The sequence below is a fragment of the Neolamprologus brichardi genome, chromosome 3, assembly GCF_056152115.1.
Source record: "Neolamprologus brichardi isolate AB-2024 chromosome 3, ASM5615211v1, whole genome shotgun sequence".
Classification (NCBI taxonomy): Eukaryota; Metazoa; Chordata; class Actinopteri; order Cichliformes; family Cichlidae; genus Neolamprologus; species Neolamprologus brichardi.
The window spans coordinates 47,950,511-47,969,214 of record NC_142106.1 but is presented as its reverse complement, the minus strand read 5'-3'; the positions used below and the strand labels follow the sequence as shown (position 1 = coordinate 47,969,214).

Below are 18,704 nucleotides of genomic sequence, written 5' to 3'. Positions count from 1 at the left end.
GAACCAATGGAAGGTATTCTTTTGTCAATTGTATGATAACACCACCAAGTTTCACTGGTGGCAGCAATGAAGTCAGCCCAAAAGCTGAGTCTAGTTATATCAGTTTAACTACTGTTACACATCATTATGAGGTCAAACTCTTGAAGACCAGAATCACCAAAACAGATTGCTTTCTCATTTATAAAGGGATTCATTTCTGTAGTCAGAGCTACATTAAATTGCCAGATGACTGAACGGAGTCCGGCATAAAGTCCATATACTACATAGACACTTAACACGCGACCACAAACCTAATGACACTGCGAGGAGCCAACTGTCTCTCCGCAGTCTCTTCCCCGTGCCCTCTTTCAGCATACCTTTTAGAAACATTATTCATTTGTGGCTTTTTTCTGCGCTTGCGTGTGTGCTGAACGGCGCACGTGCACCAATCTGATGCATGCACAGATTTCTACAACACACAATCTGAACTACAACAGAAGAATAATAAAAGCTGGCAAGGAAGCCATAACAAACGTTATCGATCGGTAATCTTTGTTAGTGAGTACACTAGCAGCCCCGGAAAAATCATGCTTTTCTTGGCTTTCAGTTTGAACGTCGTGGTCGTGGAGATCCTACTGTACAAGAGATACATCGTAAGAAAGTCGCTTTAAGCAACCTTGCATTTTAATAGGTTTATTGCTGCTAGAAAACCAAGCCGCATTAATTTTTTCACGGTAAAAAAAATGGACAGCTTAAGCCACTCACCCCTGCTGGAAGTGAAAAGAATGGGCTCGCTCCTCATCTTAAAGTCAAGCTCATCTATAATCCCCCGTCCCGAGCAGGCGCGTGCCCAGCGGCTTCCTGGCAGCGGTAAAAAATCCACACAGGCACGCAGTTGTCTTCTATGCCTCCTCTTTCTACCTCCGACTGTCCTTTTCCTAGCTAACCGGCGGCCACTGAAACGTCTTTTTTTCCCTTTCAAAGTTTTTCCCCGGATCTTTCTCCTACTCCCTCCCTGTGCCTTCTCTCCTCCCCTCTCCTTAACCAAAAGTCTCTACGCGCCCCCTTCTCTCCCTCTCTTTCGCTCGCTCGCTCGCTCCCAATCTTCCTGCACTGATAGCTCTGCTGGATTTATGAGATTTTCCCTTTGCTTTTCTTTATAATCTCCATTTTGGCCTGTTCTGTTTTATTCGAAATTATGTGACTTCAGAATGAAGGCAGATTGATATAATTTAGATGCCAGTACTGTCTTTAATATGCTGCAATTTATTAATTTAATATGCTTCTTTTCTTTCCGTTTTTTAATCGAGTCAGAGACGAAGGAATAAACACCAAACCAACGCACATGAAGGCACGTGTCATTGAAAGCATATGTGTGTGTGTTTTACATATGCTTTGATCACACTTTTATTGAGCTTATTTCATCTGCTCTGAATATATACAAACTATTACTAGGATTGTGTGAAAATGTATCTCAACAGCTGCTGACTCTTGTGGCCCAGAAGTTGCAGATGGTAAGCAACACTCCACATTGTTTTACTTGTGGAGTGAGGGTGACTTTTTAATGTGAGAATTCCAGAAATCCCAGTGTAACTGGGCCGGGGGTGTTGATTACACAGCATTTTGTTTCCTGGTGCAGTCACTCCACAGCACAGAAATGTTTTGTTTGGTGCGCATGTCAACACCTTTAGAGCCACACTGTGTACAAAAAATGATTTGAAATCTCTTTCATGTTGGTTCTTTGCAGTAGTAAATCATGTATGTGCAAATTCTTTCATTTTTGAGGGGGGAAAAAACAAACTTGCTTGAGAATTGGATGCCTTCGCTAATTACAGTACACTGCATTACCATAAACTGCTGATCCCTACGTCTTAGTCCCCAGGGGCAAACAAGAGCCAGTCTGAGTTCAATATCCCATCTGCCATCAGGGGAGGAGGAAGGGGGGAAGGAAAGACTTGCTCTACCCTGCCCTTTTTCAGTGTGGAACTTGAGACTGTGAGGAAGGGAACAGTGTGCAGTGTGGAGAGAAAGAATAATGTGCCGGATCACCTTTTGATCTCACGAGTTCAAGAAGAACTACAGACTGGCAGAGGCTGTTGACGTGCATTTCCCTAAAGAATAAGACACATAATGTGGTTTCAACTGACATCTCAGCTTCACATGGGCTCTAGACAAAATGCAGTTTTTGATACTTTGCCATTGGCTTGATTTGTTTAGGGTCACAACAGCATTTTGTATCACAAACAAGTATAACAAGCGCTATTATTATAAACACCATTATTTAAAAATCGAGAGCAGGGTGATAATATCTTTTGGATTCCCAGCTGATGATCCCTTACACAGTACACATAGTGATTTGATCCACTGTTGATATAAAAGTTACCAGAAGATAACACCGCTTTATTTTTCTCTTTGTTTGAGTTATGACTAAAACTTTCTTTTCAGAAATATGAGTTGCTTTTTAAAAAAAAATCTTCTCCACTCGCACACAGGATTGCTGCCAATTTTCCTCAGGCAATAGAGCCTCAAGTTCAACACAACAGACAGCAAAAGGCCACACACACACAAAAACAGTGTTATCAGAGACAATTGCTTTGGACACACCGGTCAAAATGAACAGCAGGCTAACGTGAACATAAAACCCTTTGCATTTTACCTCCATTGCAACTAACTTCGCTAGTGCCAAACTCTTTTGAGCTTAAAACACAGGAGGTATGTTGGTGCACTGTAAGGCAGTATGCAGACTAGATGACCCTAAAGTCAGTTAACTGCAGTGGACAAATCTAGTGGGAGGATTTCGGGTTGAGTTATGAGACTCTTATGAGGGTGAGATATGAGATGGAGAGGCAGCCTGTGGTGAGTAGCGATAAGTGATGAAAGGATAGACAGGTTACAGTGAAAAAGCACCAGACTGTATATTCTTCACTCAAGTCTAGAGTCTCAAACACACTTTTCTTTTGTGTAATGTGTATGCGCAAGTGTGATCCCACTGAAATTGCATACTGGATGAAAGTTAACTTGGCTCTGTTTCTTTAAAAGTCAATAGTGACATCAGTCTTCTTCCCACTTTTATTAAATCTAATAGAGATTGAGATACTGTAATAACTTGGACACTTCCCTATCCAAGTCAGTCATCAACCTGTCAAGTTATTCAGACACCCTAGTGAGAGAAAATACACATGCACAAACACGTAAATGTTAAAGCTGATGATGAAACGTTGATGTTTTGACCAATTAGACTATCAGACATCCACTTTCTCTGCTTAATGATCAGAGGATTTTGCAGGTTAAGACATCAATCAGATAAGCCTAGAAACCATCTGGTACCGAACATGAGGGAAAATTGTGTATTCCCTGACTGGTTGCAACTCGTTGCTGGCAGTCGTTGTAAAATTGATTTCTAAAGCCCCATTCATGCAGGCCTAGCAACCACTCTTTGAGTGGTAGGGGAATAAATGGTATAGGAACTGATTCTTATATAGGGCTTTTCTACTCTACCTGAGCACTCAAAGTGCTTTATACAACATGCCTGATTCACTCATTCATACAAGCACATTTGTCTGTTCCTAAGTGCTTTCTATCTAACATTCACAAAAGTTGCTCTCCAGTGCATCCATTACCAAAGACTGCAGGTCCGAGTAGCCAGAGATCAAACCACCAGCCAATAAGCAGATGGCCTGCTTTACTCCCTGAGCCACAGCCAGCGAGTGGTTGCAGATGGTTGCTTGGTCTCACTAGCATGAAAATAGGCACAATGAGGTATACAGTACTGCACTGAAAACCTCCTTTTGATTACTTTGTCACTAGAAGGTCCAGTCAAACCATTACAAATGACTCGCCAAATTATAGTGAAACTGCAAAATGTGCAATGCATATGGGAAACAGAGAATGTTTACCTTCAGAGTAAAAGTTGTACCTTTTGAAATGTGTTTCACAACTTTTCTTTGTTTGCATCAACATCATTGAAGTACAACTATAGTTCGAGAGTGAATAGCAAGTGTCTACAGACAAGACGGCATCTTACATGCAAACTACAAGTGACTGTAGCAACCTCTTAGCAGAAAAGCAATCACGAAGAGTTTTTATGTGCAGGACCCACAATTTCACCTGGCGAGTAGCCACAGCCAGTAACCAATCACAAACTGGTTAGGATCTACCACATATGATCTAAGTATGCAGTACCTTTTTTGGGTTAAAGTTTTATTACTGTCGGCGGCTAATGCCATAGAGGTTTATCAAAATCTATAACTAGTGACAGTTTTGTACTCCACAGCACAAGTCCATTTGCATTACTATTAGAAATGTATATCCCGAATGCTTTTGCACCTCACTCCACCCATTCATGGCATCAGACAGAAGTCATTAACTTTGAATATTTCATATACTATATTTTATCCATAAATGTTTTCATTACATCATAAACTCCTGGAAAAAAAGGGAGAAAATGTATATACTGTAAACAACAGCAGCAAGCCACCTCTATTTGTACAATAATGAAAAGATTCCACCTACTGCATATGTTCAGAAACTAAATCAAATAGCCCAAGTGACAAATCCAGAGTCGCAAGATAGACATCTGACTTGGAATACATACCAGTTCCCCAACCCATCCCCCATTCTAGTTATTGAATTAAGACACATGGTTTGGCTTTGGGACAAGGCTCGCCTTGTCTTTGCAATGTGGAAAGCCACTGGTGGAGTGTGGTGCTGTCAGGGTCTTATGACAAACCAGAGGATGGATAGTCATGCCAGACTCAGTCAAACACTTATACTGGGACTAAATGAATGACTTGGTGTGATTGTATATGCCATTATTCCTGTGAAGCTTTTTGATAAGGAAAAGTTCAGACTGACTAGCAAGGTAAATGCAACAAAAATAAGATCTTGTGAGCTCTGTACATCAGCTAGAGACCCCTGTGGATCCTTACTAAAAACAGCCAGGGATCCCCCCACTTTAACTGCCTTCCTGAACTCATCAGACATCTGCTCATAATTATCAGGCGTTATATATGGATTATATTTAACAAATGTTATTTTGGACAATGTTAAGAAATTCTTTGCTTTACTGAATTTGAAGAAGGCAAAGGAAATGAACTCTTGGTAACTCTTTGGTGTAAAAAATCACCAACAATTTGATGCCAGCTGGTTTTGTAAAACGTAAACCAATGAGGAAGGGAACTGCAGATTATCTGCAATTGATTGCTATAAGTGCCCCATTTCAATTTTTGAATATAATTTCATCCACTGTTCTTCCACAGTGTGTCTTCACTGCAAATAAAAATGAACAATGTCTTGGCTGCCATAGATATTCTGAATACTCCAGATCATTACAGTTCAAATCATGAATGTACACTAAAAGCAGAAATTACCAGCGAAACTTTCTCAAAGTTGACTCAATAGCAGAATGATCATTTATGTAACAGACATAGTATCAGTGTTGCTTCAGCAGTATCAGAGGGCTAAGAGTTAAGGAAAGTGGTCTAACTCTCTCTCTGAGCAAGGTTATCCATGTGTGTGTGTATACGTGTGTGTGTGTGTGTGTGTGTGTGTGTGTCCGTGCATGTGTGTGTGTCTGTGGTTTGGCTGTTTTGAGTCTGGGTGTTTCCCCCTTTACTTGATAAAAGGTAAGTATTCAAGATATGCTTGTCAAAACAGCAGCCAACCTGAGCACCTCTCAGTGTGCACTAAGACATGCCCAGCCATAGCCCCTCCTCACACACACACACACACACACACACACACACACACACACACACACACACACCTCTTTTGACCAAAATAGAATGGAAAGACTTGTCAGGGTGGGCTGTTATGCATTTTATTGTTCATGAAAATGTGTGTGTTCCTTCCTAGCAAACATGCCGTGGGGGCACTGTGGGTGCACCCACACTCTAACTTTGTTTTGAACATGTTCAAACTTTATAGAAACTTCAACAGCAACAGTGATTTCTACACACTAACCTCGTGTATAAACTCGTAACTCAGACTGCACTGCTTTCTGGACTTTTCTTACTACTTTGATATTTAAGCAAATTCAGCTATGTGAGTCATCGGAGTTTTTCCTTTTATTGCAGAATCTTTAAGCAATTTTCACTCACAGGCATAGAAAGCAAAGAAAAAGACCACAGCAGCAACTAATGGAATCAACTCTGAATATATTCACTATTTCTTGCCAACCAGACATGTAGAATATCTCATTTTTATATGCTAGTTAATCAAGAATTATTAATCTTAAGGCTTTAGATAAAGTTTAAAACATAATGAAAACCACACATTTCTTTCCTGTCAAATCCATTGTGCTTGATTATGGGTTAGGAATGGAGAAATTCCTATGGATCCCAGACCTCCTGCTGCCTGTGTTACAACAGGCACAGTACATCAATATCCCCATCAAACAAGCCATGCCGCTTTCACAACACATCCAGTAGCAGGCACAATCACTTTCATTTACATGATTATGTACATGCAAGCATTCATAAAATGATCAGATGTTTCACATTATTGCCATAACAAACCATGGGCCAGGGGTAACTACTTTTTTAAGGCCTGAAAGTACTTGAAAATAAAACACGGCTTGAAGACGTAAATCAGTATCAACTAGGCTTCACATTGCTGGGACAGCACTGTAAATGGTATTGTTTCATACACACACTCCCAATGCAGGCTCACCTTTCTTAACGGGAAGTGTATGAGGAATGCTGACGTCAAGGCATTATAAATCTCTGGTGGCAGTGCGTCACATTTGAGAAGTTGGCCAGCTCTAATGTCCAGGTCTGGAAGTCCCATTATCATCATCATTCTCATTGCAGTCAGTGAGCTCTGTGTGTGTGTGTGTGTGTGTGTGTGTGTGTGTGTGTGTGTGTGGTAGATGGTTGTGGTAGGCAACACTTGAGTGTAGCTCATCATTACAGTCAACCTATACAGTTAATACATACGGTTGTGTAGGTGTGTGGGTTTGTGAAAAGATCCATTACAGTGTGGCTAAATACAACAGTACTCTTTTTTTTTTCAGTTTAAATCGTTATTGTTAACACAAAAAAAGAAAGATATTTCAGGCCTTGGCAACCATACTCTGACATAGCCAATCCAATCATAACAACGCTTGGGATATGGTCTAAAGCTCTCGGAATAGCTACGTAAGGATCATGTCTTTAGAGTAGAGCCAGTGAACATTTTGGACAACTAAACGGAAACATGATGCACATCACAGAACTGAAAAATGAAAAATTCCTTTAAACTGCTAGATGTGTCCGAATATTATACAATATAATATTGAATTTACTCAATATTTTTTTACAACTTTATATATGGTGTTTATGTGTGGTGCACTCTTTGGTATGAACTTTTAATTGGCCTACATAATGCTGATTAAGCACCACTGCATAGGTCACGGATAAAACAAATATTTCCATTATAGCACTGCATCAGTGTATGCCAATAATCTAAACATTAACATTTTTCTAAAAGGAAAAATGAGCCAATGGATATTAAAACCAAAAATATCTTTAGATCTCTGAGTGATCTCCCTGGTGCAGTCAACCCCTATTGGCAGTTCCCAAGATCAATATCCATCAGCACAACCATGACTGTTTATTTAGCTGGCGCAGCATCCAGGATTACCTGTCAACCTTGTCTGGTCTTTTTCTGTTGCCTTTTCTTTTCTGCTTTAAAATGCATAATCTGTTAACAAATAAATAAATACAAAATAATAAAATACCCAAAATATGAAGATAAATGGTAAGGTTCCAAAACTGAGTGTTTAACTCTCGACATTCTTATTGCTATCACCTGAGACAAATGACAACTAGGAAATATTTGCAGTTCAGCCTTAAAAGTGTACACTTGTATATTTTAGGAAACGTCACTTAATTTTTTAAAATTAGTTTACTATACATTTTAAGAACTTAATCAAATTGATTCAGGTCTCTGTGAACTGAAATTGACTAAGGGATGAGCTTCACTACTCAACGCTTATCTGTGACACCAACTATAACCCCTACACCAGTGTTTCCCACACATAGGTGTGCCGTGAGAAATGATCAGGTGTGCCGTGGAAGATTATCTGGTTCCACCTGATTAGTACCCTAAGCGACCGGCATGAGTAACCGGCAGAGCATTCTCTTCCACTAGAGGGCAGTACAACTATCTGCTCTAATTAAATGGGTAGCCAACTGCCAGTAAAACAGAAGAAGACAAAGAAGAAACAACATAATAGTCATGCTGTGAGTGAGACAACGCAGCGCGTAAAAGCAATAGACAAATATTTGAAAAAGTAGTTAATCTGACCTGGATCGTGGAGAAAATCCAGACCCAGATGAAGGCCCTAGCATGAGTAGTGGTCAGAAGAAAGCAAAAAGGGTATACCGGGGACAAACCGAGCCAAGTCCCTAATTCCTGGTCTGCTTTTTGTTACGTTTTTGTTTGGTGGGGTGCAGTGTGATTTTTCTCATTTGAAATATGTGCCGTGGCCCCAAAAGGTTGAGAAACACTGCCCTACACACAGTGTGAATACTTGTAGAACTAGGATTTCCTCCGAGCATTAAAATTCATATGGGCAATAATGACACCTGGTTACGTCAAACGGAGGTCATTAAAATTAATATTGACTCTGTGTGCAACCAACGGTGTTGCCAAAACAATGTCAGACTCTGTAGTTTTCTCTGGTCCCCTCCCCAGTGGGCCCAGGAGTGACATGCTCAGCCACACATTCTCCTTTAAATGAAATTGCTGGCTGTCTGAGTGATGTGGGCTTTACACATAATTGGGCAACCTTCTGGCAGAAACCTGGTCTTGATGGGAGAGACGGCATCCATCCCACTTTGGATGGAGCAGCAGTTTATATCATCCATCTAATAGACTGCAATTTGTTCATGTAAATGGAGAGTCCTCTTCACACACTAAGGTTAATTATGGAGTTTCACACAGTTCTGTGTTAGGACCAATTCTGTTTACATTATACATGCTTCCAGTATCATTAGAAGACATAGCATACATTTTCACTGCTATGCAGATGACACCCAACTCTATCTATCCATGAAGCCAGATAACACACACCAATTAGTTAAACTGTATGAATGTCTTACAGACATACAGACCTGGTTCACCTCTAATTTTCTGCTTCTTAATTCAGATAAAGCTGAGGTTATTGTACTCAACCCTGAAAATCTTAGAAATACGGTTTCTAACCAGATTCTTACACTGGATGGCATTACCTTGGCCTCCAGTAACAGAAGGAACCTTGGTCTAATTTTTGACCAGGATATGTCATTCAATGCACCTATTAAACAAATATGTAGATTGCTTTCTTCCATTTGGGCAATATCTCCAAAATTAGAAACATCCTGTCTCAGAGTGATAATGAAAAACTAGTTCATGCATTTATTACTTGCAGGCTGGACTACCGTGATTTGTTATTATCAGGATGTCCTAAAAACCCCCTGAAAAGTTTTCAGTTGATCCGAAATGTTCAGCAAGAGTTCTGACAGGGACTAGAAAGAGACAGCATATTTCTCCTATATTGGCTTCCTTTCATTGACTCTCTGTTAAATACAGAACTGAATTTAAAGCCTTGCTCATCACATACAAGGTCTTGAATAATCAAGTCCAATCTCATCTTGATGACCTTATAGTATTGTATCACCCCATTACTACTTTTAATATTAGGCGTAAAACTTTACTTTATGATAAAGCATATAGTTAGGGCTGGATCAGGTGACCCTGAATCCTCCCTTAGTTATGCTGCAATAGGTTTAGGCTGCTGGGGGATTTCTATTATGGATTGAGTATTTCTTCTTTAGTCACCTTTTCCACTATGTGTTTATACACCTCTCTGCATTTAATTATTTCTTATTATCTCTGGCTGCCTTCCATAGGATGTGTCTGTCCTGTCCATATCTACTAGGCCGCCCTTCCCTGAGCCCGATTCTGCTGTAGGTTTCTTCATATTAAAATTGAGTTTTTCCTTCCCACTGTCACTAACACGCTTGCTCATTGGGGGCCATATGATTGTTGGGGTTTTCTTTGTGTTATTGAGGGTCTTTACCTTTACAAAATAAAGTGCCTTTAGGTAACTGGTTTTTGGGATTTGGCATTATATAAATAAGATTGAAATGAGCTGAAATTGGACTAACTTTGAAATAGTGCACATACACAGGGTAAGAAAGCTTTTAAAGAAGGTGATCCTTGAATCTGATATTTCTACAACAGTGTATGGAGCCATGGCCTTCATCCAGACTGAACAAGGGTACTGCTGGCAGGAAAACTAGGTCAAGAATGGACCAGGTCCTTTAACAGTATGGACCTCCCTCAAAACATCTAGCAGTTTAGGTACTGTATGTGCATAAATAGAGCTTTCCCGTTGCTCTGTCTCTCTCTGATTCAGATATCTATGTGCACAAATGGTTTTCACATATATACGGATAAAATGTCTCATTAAGCTCCAAACAATCCGCTGATTAACTTATTAGTAAATTATCACACAAACGTAGGTTAAGATTTACTGTGATTGTCTATATTATCTATCACTGTAATAACAAGTTCTATTACCCTGTTTTGTAATAGGTAATAAAAATAAGAAAATATATCATTTTAAAAATCTAGGTGTTTTAGGTACCTGCTTTTAAATGTAGTTGGTGGTTTTCCAAAAGCTCCAGGCCCTGCATAAAACAGATGGAAGTAATGTCCACAAGGTTCAGGTCCAGCTGGAAGTGTTAACTTACCAGTAAACAAAGAAAAATTGTTCCGTCTTTTCTGTTTAGTTAACTCTTTGCTAACTCTGTTGTTCTTCTCTTTTCCATCCAGAGTTTACAGGAAGGTCAATGAGATTCTTTAAAATAGGTTTGATAGATATATCGATAGATCTGCAATCACAAGAACTGCCTGTAGTATCCGCAATTTCTCAGAGAAGCCCCAGTTTCATCACTGTAGGTAACTGTTGGTGTCAAAGTACATGTCTCTACAATCTGAAAGAGAGCATAAATTCAACCTGCATGGTCAAGCATTACAGTTAGATTACACTGTCAAGACCAGACATTTGGTATTATCTTCTCTGAATATTGTTTGGCCACGGGATAAGTAGATACACTTGGCTGTGACCAAAGTTTTTAGTGGAATAATTAATTTCATCCATTAAAAATGGAGATGAAATGTTGTGGTTTATGGCTGTTTTCCTCAGGGAAAGGCTGGCTTCCAGTTAATGAATCAACTATATTTCTGCATCATAGGAAAGTGTGCTTGGAGATAATTTAAGAGCCATCTGTGTGAAAGTAACATTTGAACTGGAAGTGATCCATTCAACAGGACCTATGAGCACTAGAGCACCCACCAAGACTCAGCTAAAAAAGATGAATCAGAGGTGAATGAATTATTGAGTCAAAACCCAGATTAAAGTTGCTCTGAAAGATTTGAACAGGCCATGCACACAAGAGAAAACCTCATAATTAAGACCTCATTAAGAGATAAAGACAGAATTACTGAAAATGTCAGCAGACATCACATTATGATAACAGACATTGTGGTATTTGCATCTGAATGTTTCATGACATTATAAAATAATGCGTATAGTGGCACCCCTTCAGCCAGTTGTCAGATCAGACTGGATTTCCTGTACTGAACTGTTCTGAGAAATCATAATATTCACACGTTTTGCTTGTTTAATGTTGATGTAAATGTAGTCATTGTGAGTCAGCATCTTCCACCCATAATCCCCTTTCTGTTGGGCCGTTTGTCCACTTGCTCATACATTTTTAATGGAGCTAACCAAATACACATGGAAACGCACACAATAAAAATCTGGCGGTTGTTGCAAATGGCAGCAGATGTACTTGTATGTCTACACACACACACACACTTACACATGCGTGTGTTCACACATGAATTCTGAAAGGCCATATGGTTCGGTGAAGGATGACCTGGAACGAAGAGTGGATGGGGCTTCCTGCTCAGGCCTGGATACCAAACATACTTGATTTCTGAGTTTTAGGTTTTCTGCTGGCCATCGGGGCGGCCGGTAACTGATGCCCTCAGGGGTCGGTGCGTTGGTGGTTCTTGGTGTCCTGGGCTGGGCGCTCAGGTATGTACCAGCTCACTCCCGGTGACTACTTGGCGGGGCCTGGTGCCTGTTACTCGGTCAGGCCTCTTCTGGGGCAACGGGGGCCCTCGGGCCTCCGGCCTCTGGGCCTGCGGCTCGGTTCACTCTGGCACAGTTGGCTGCCGGCAGAGCCGGTGGGCACGCCACTGCAGCCCCCTCTGGCTTCTGCTCCGTGGCTACTGGGTGACCCCTCATCTGGGACTCTCCTCAGCTCTTCCCAGGAGGGTGGCACGGATGCTCCTCCGGTGGTCCTCCTTGGGCTCTCGCACTCTGGGGCCTCTGGATGTTTGGAGCCTGGATCTCCTCCATGCCTGCTTCATGCCCTGGGGGCAGGGCTATGGCTCTCTACATCCTCTAGCAGACCATTACATGGGGAAACCTTTTGAATACAAGCGCGCTGATCCACACAGGTGTGCACACGGGTGTTCACTGTTCACAGACATAAACTACACCTTTATTGGCTGCTATTTCCAAGCACATTGTGCGCTGTCGGTCCTACGTGCTGCACAACAACATCCAATATTTAGTATTTACTGCCGTTTACATTTAGCTAGATTAACGTGATGGTGTTGTGTTTAGTATGTTGCTCTGGTTGTTTTGCTTTTTTTCTCTCTCAACAGGTGATCCAGGAGATTTTTTTTCTCTTCTTTCTCTTTTTAAGTGCCCTTTCTCACTGTCCCTCTTCTCTTCTGTTTTTCTTTTCCTTCCTCTTTCTTTCTCCCTTTCCTATCCCTCAGTCATGTCTGTCCCGTCTGTAACAACTGAAAATAAAATAAAATAAATAATAACAAAGGTCGATCAAATGGACCAATACGGCAAGGCTGTGATGATCCATTTGGCAAAGTAAATCCATTGGGTATCCTTGTTGGTCTTCAGACAACAATTCTGGCAGCTAAAGAACCAAATGGGACAGGCAAAAAAAAAGAAAAAAAAAAGAAGAAGTATGAGTTTATTCAAGGCTAGGTACAGTGTTGTGCAAAAGTCTTAGGCCAGTTCTTGTTTCTTTATATTTTGCTTCCCAAGAGCCAGACTGTCTTCTAATTTGCGGTCTTGAGCAATAGTTTTCCACACTTTTGCTTGGGCATTGCCTGCTTTTTCAGTAATTTCCAGTCCAGTCTCGAACATTTTCAGAGGATTTTTTTCCTTGTTAATAGCAGTTTGTCACAAAAATACATAATTTCTTGCAATTTCTTTAGCTGAATATACAAAAAACTTAACTGATAACTGAGTTTGACTGGAATAAAATAATATTTTTGCATCAACAAGGTGATTCCCAGGAAATATTAGCTGAAACATGGCATATCTTGGCTTGATCTGCAACAGAACAAGTGGCAGGCCTAATATTATCTAGACATTTAAACTGTATCTGAAAGTCATCTCCTTAAAAACAGGCTGTCAAGAAACAGTTCTTAAGGAATGGAAACAGGGAGGAAAGGCCAAGTTATGCCAAATTACAGAAGAACTGGACTAAAAATCAGCAGCAAAGGGGGTTATGGAGCGATGTATCCAAATTTGACATTTTTGGTTACTATCTATGAAGGAGATCGGGGGGAGGTGGAACAGGGAGCATCTATAATTGTCTGTAAAACACAGTAGAGGTTCTGTTATAGTTTAAAAAAAAAAATACCATCATCATTCTCCATGGAATACCATCTGGAAAGCATCTGATTGACAGTGGTGTCATTTTTCAGTGTGACTATGATCCCAAACACACTGCCAATGCACACAAGAACACCATCAGTCATGGATTGGGCTCCCCTAAAGTTTGGATTATTTGCATTATTGAAACAGTGTGGCTATTAGAATTAATTCCGTTCTGTAAATATAATCTAAATATCCATCTTTCTTTTGCATAAAAACTTAAGTATGAATGAAGAACTCACTTTATTTTAACACTTTATTTTATTTTAAATGCCACTAACATGATTTAAAAACTTATACTACGGCCAAAAGTGCAGTAAGCTCAGTCCACTTACCATTTGCTCACACAGCGCACAGTGGGCAATCCAGTGTGGGCCCCAGCATTAAATTTGGTTTTCCTTATATAGTGCCAAATCACAGCAACTTTATGTTATAAATTAAAGACCCTCTAATAAGAGAAAAAAAAAACCCAACAATCCATGACAACACCCTATGAACAAGCACTTGGGGACAGCAGGAAACAAAAACTCCCTGCTCCAAAGGAACCAGTCCTTATATTGTTGTTAAGGCCTTACATTGAACAAATTTGCTTTTCCCTTGATGCTAATTTGGATTATTAAAAAAAAATCTGTCATCTAAATTGAAGAGATTTTTTTTACAGTGCAGCATACATGCAACACTATCCATCATGCACAAGGAATCACACCAGTCCAATATAAAAGCCATATGCTCCAACAATGTGGTGGGTGATCCCAGAGATGGAATGAAGTGAAATGACTTCATTTCTTTCCACTGAGTGCAAGAGGAGAATTAAGGGTGGAGCAGGTGGGACACAGAGCAGAGTTAGGTTTCATCATGCTTCTTCAGCTTACTGTCATATGGTATTTATAGTGCAGACGTTGCTGGAAATAATTGTGTGTGTGTGTGTGTGTGTGTGTGTGTGTGTGGAGATTGGAGAGAGATATATGAAACTCGTGCAGGACATATTGACCTTTATACCCAGGATTATTCATCATGCTGGCAAACAGCACTGATTGGCATGCAGGTAGAAAATTGAACAGCTCGAAACCAACCAAAGTAATTTTGTGTGCGAGCTAGAGGGCATTCTGTTGGGGTCTAAATAATCAGAGCAGGCTCCATCCAGCCAGCCAGCATTTAGCCAAATTCCAGTTGTATTTCCTGTCTGGAAACCAGGTTCCAGAGTTCATACAAGCACATAAGCATTTTTCATACCAATAGGTCATGATACCAAATGATACCATTCAAATTTAATAAAATTACCCACATTCTGACTATTAACATTGTAAGATAAACATGACATGTACAATGATGCTTCTAATTTGTAAATTAAAGTATATGTTATTAGACACACTTTAACCCTTTAAGGTCTAAGTCATCATAGATGCTAACTCTAACCTTACCCTAACCCAGGGGTCGGCAACCTGCGGCTCTAGAGCCGCATGCGGCTCTTTAGTCCTTTTAGTGCGGCTCTGCATGGTTTGGGAAAATAAATTATTTTTTTAAGTAATTAGCTGAAGTGTATTTTATTTATGTTAGCTCTTTTTTTTAACTTGTAGTTCTAAATTGGAAGATTATTGTGATATTGAAATATAGAAATAAAATTATATTCTATTATTTTTTTAATCGTTCAAAATAAGCGTCACACTTGCGGAAGCCGATATACCCGCCGAAACGCTGTGCATTTATCGAGACTTTCAACCCCAGGTAGGCCAGTTATGGATCTTAGGATCCACATTATGTCGGCAGCTGTTCTCCACTGTGAACTATGTTAAAAACAAACACCGCTCACGCCTCACAGATGACAGTTTACAGTCCTGCGTAAAGATGAAAGTGACTTCGTAGAGCCCCGATTTGCAGACGCTGTGCGCAGAGGTTCAGGAGCAGAAGTCCCATTGTAAACATACCACGGCAGACCCGACGATGTTTGCATGATGGTCAGGTGCGTCCGCCTCCCCTGCAGCGGCACTGCAGACCACGCCCCGCCACACACATTAACCAGGTAAAATACATATTCAGGCTGAATTTTTCAAATATCTATTTTTCTTTTTTTTTTTTAGCAGCATAGTGCTTGTTTTCCAATTATTCTTTTTAAAAGTCAGGTCAAGGCTCCAAAAGCCCAAAGGCGATATAAGGGTGGCGGCTCACAACAGTTTTTGTTTGCTACATGGATCGTTTTAGTTCAGCTGGGTGTCTTTCCTTTTGTTATATTTCTTTAAGAGTTCAAAATGTGTTGATTACATAAATAAAATGTAATTTTCTCTGTAGCACTTCATGGATTTCATAAGCAACACACCTTAGTTGTTTACACAAAGCATAAAGGTAAAAAAAAACTATATATACAGTGTTATCTTCATTTTAGATGTCAAAAAGTATTTGTGGCTCCCAGTGTTTTCTTTTGCGTGGAAATCGCGTCCAAATGGCTCTATGGATGTTAAAGGTTGCAGACCCCTGCCCTAACCCTACATATAGGATAATGATAAAAGATAAATTTTTGGGAAAAAAAATTTAATATAATGAACAAATGTAGAATAGTGTGTTTGAGTACTTTATGAAAGACAGCTATGAAGAATGCAGCAAATACAGAGGGATAAAGGTTATACGCCATATCATGAAGCTATGCAAAACAGTTGTTGAAGCTAGTTCAAGGAGCCAGCAGTATTGAAAGTGTTAGGAGTGATTTGTGACAGATGGACAGCAGCAAGAGTGAGAAGGAAGAGGTACATTTCAACAGGGTGATGCTGAAAAAAACATACAAGGCAGAGCTGAAGGTGTTGAGGTTTTCTCTGAGAAAACCATTATGGGCAGGATTAGAAATTAGTATAGAGAAACATGTTCAGATGATGTGGACATGTGCAGAGGAGGGATAATGGATATACTGGCCAAAGGATGTTAAAGATGGAGCTGCCAGGAATAGGGCTGTTTGATATAATGATACATATCGGATGATGATATAAAAACGTCTATCATTTCATTTTACGCTATCGTTTGTTTCGTGGTGTCGCAAAATAAACTGTTTATATTTTTTCATCGTTTTGATGGTCACCGTAGTGGCTGTCACTACCCGATCCGTACCAGAAACCCGATCGGTACCACACATGTGCAAATCTTACGTCACTTCCTCTCATTGTCAACATTGCGACAGTTATGTTTTGGGTTTTTTATTGCACAAAAATATAATGTACAACAAATATGGCACTCTACAAAGATTTTTTTTCCAACTTGAAATAGTATCAGAACAAGCTGTATTCCAACATATAGAAGATATCTTCTATATGAACAGGAAGTACAAACAACAACAAATAAATAAATAAATAAATAAAACCCCAAGCAAAAGCAAAGAAAACAAACAAACAAAAAACAAAACCAAAACAAACGATAACTAAAAGACATAAAAGAGATTATACCTTAGGGGTTTTTCTAACAGATTTATTTCATTAATCATATGATACAGATCCAGAGCTTGTTTTTTGTCCATAAACTTTATAGATGAGAAGAAGAGGCAGAGTTCTTTGTGAAGAGTATAAAAGGACGGCTTTGTTTTCAGAAAACAACATTTGTGAATGAAGAATTTACCCATAATAATTATTACATTTAAAACATTTTCAAGCTTCTTTTCTTGTCTTAGAGATCCAAAGATAAAATCATTTTTAGAAAATTCAAGTAAGTTTGGAATCTTTGGGAAAAGCCAGTACTGCACATCGATCTACAGGGCTTTACAGAATATACAATCACAAAACTAATGTTCTGTTGATTCAATATCCCCATCGCAAAAAGATGGAATTTGGATTGGATCTATATGGGAAAAAAGCATTAGTAAATAATTCCCAAATTTTTTAGATTGTTAGCTGTAATGTTGTGTCCATTTACTAAGGGTTTAGGGAGGTCAGGTGATCTATAGTCAGGGTTTTGAAAATATGCTGTACATAAAATGTTTTGAGGGATAGCCTTAGTAAAGTTATGTATTTGAATGACACGGTTAGCGTCCAGTTAGCTCCTAGCATTTCTCAACAGCTCTGCCTCCTTTTTGACTGCCCGGGACATTTAAACAATGGATAATCCGTATACAAACAAATTCATGCCTTTCTCCTCAACAGAGAGCGTCCCCCAATAGAACAACAGCGACGTAAAATAAGATGGGCGCCTAATAATACTGACTTAGTAATATGTCACGTGAAGACATATTCAGAGATGGTGGACCATCTCTGAATCGAGGAGGGGGCCTAAGGGTACATCTGTCACCATCTTACAATGCTGTGATTGCAGCCATTCCCCAACTCTCTGTGAATGGTACTCATGGCCATTGATCAGTGGTCTTTGATCAGTGGTTGTTGATCAATGGTCTTGAGAATTTGCATAATTATGATTAAGGAACTGAACTCCCAGCCCATTGTTCCTTCAGTGGGCTGGTTTCAGTCATTATGCAAATGTACTGTTTATAAGATTGGGGAAACCTGCAGTCAGCTGAGACTGAAGAAGTCACTTGGATGAGTGACGAAACGTTTCTCCCAGAAAACGCTACGTCCAGATGAACAGAATCAACTTTTGGGGATTGCATTTATAAAGCGCTTTTCGGGACCCCTCAAAGCGCTTTACAATTCCACTATTCATTCACACACTGGTGAAGGCAAGCTACAGTTGTAGCCACAGCTGCCCTGGGGCAGACTGACAGAAGCGAGGCTGCCGTACTGCGCCATCGGCCCCTCTGGCCATCACCAGTAGGTGAAGTGTCTTGCCCAAGGACACAACGACCGAGACTGTCCGAGTGGGGGCTCGAACCCGAACTCGAAGACGAACACCCAACTCTTGGGCCACGATCGCCCCGTGGCTCAAGGTACTGCACATGCGCAGTAAGGATCGGGGAGTCCTGATCCGTAACTATCTTTTTATTTTTCGTTTTTGTCTACATTATATTGAAATGTTTCATTATTGCCAACATTTTAAGAGATACTTATTATTCTTAACATCTTAACAGATA

The 18,704-nt window shown here is 40.0% G+C and overlaps 1 protein-coding gene across 4 annotated transcripts in view; it reads right to left on the bottom strand.

Moving 5' to 3' along the window:
• afap1 (actin filament associated protein 1) overlaps positions 1–18,704 on the bottom strand; it is a 93,575-nt gene that overhangs the window by 51,330 nt on the left and 23,541 nt on the right. For 3 of the 4 annotated variants that reach the window (XM_087837785.1, XM_087837788.1, XM_087837786.1), the window contains exon 1: positions 745–986. The exons of the other annotated variant lie outside the window; for it this stretch is intronic. In XM_087837785.1, coding sequence (XP_087693911.1) covers positions 745–781 — 37 coding nt within the window. In that variant the 5' untranslated portion in view covers positions 782–986. Of the gene's footprint in view, positions 1–744; positions 987–18,704 lie in introns of those variants that run through there. 4 annotated transcript variants of the gene reach the window in all.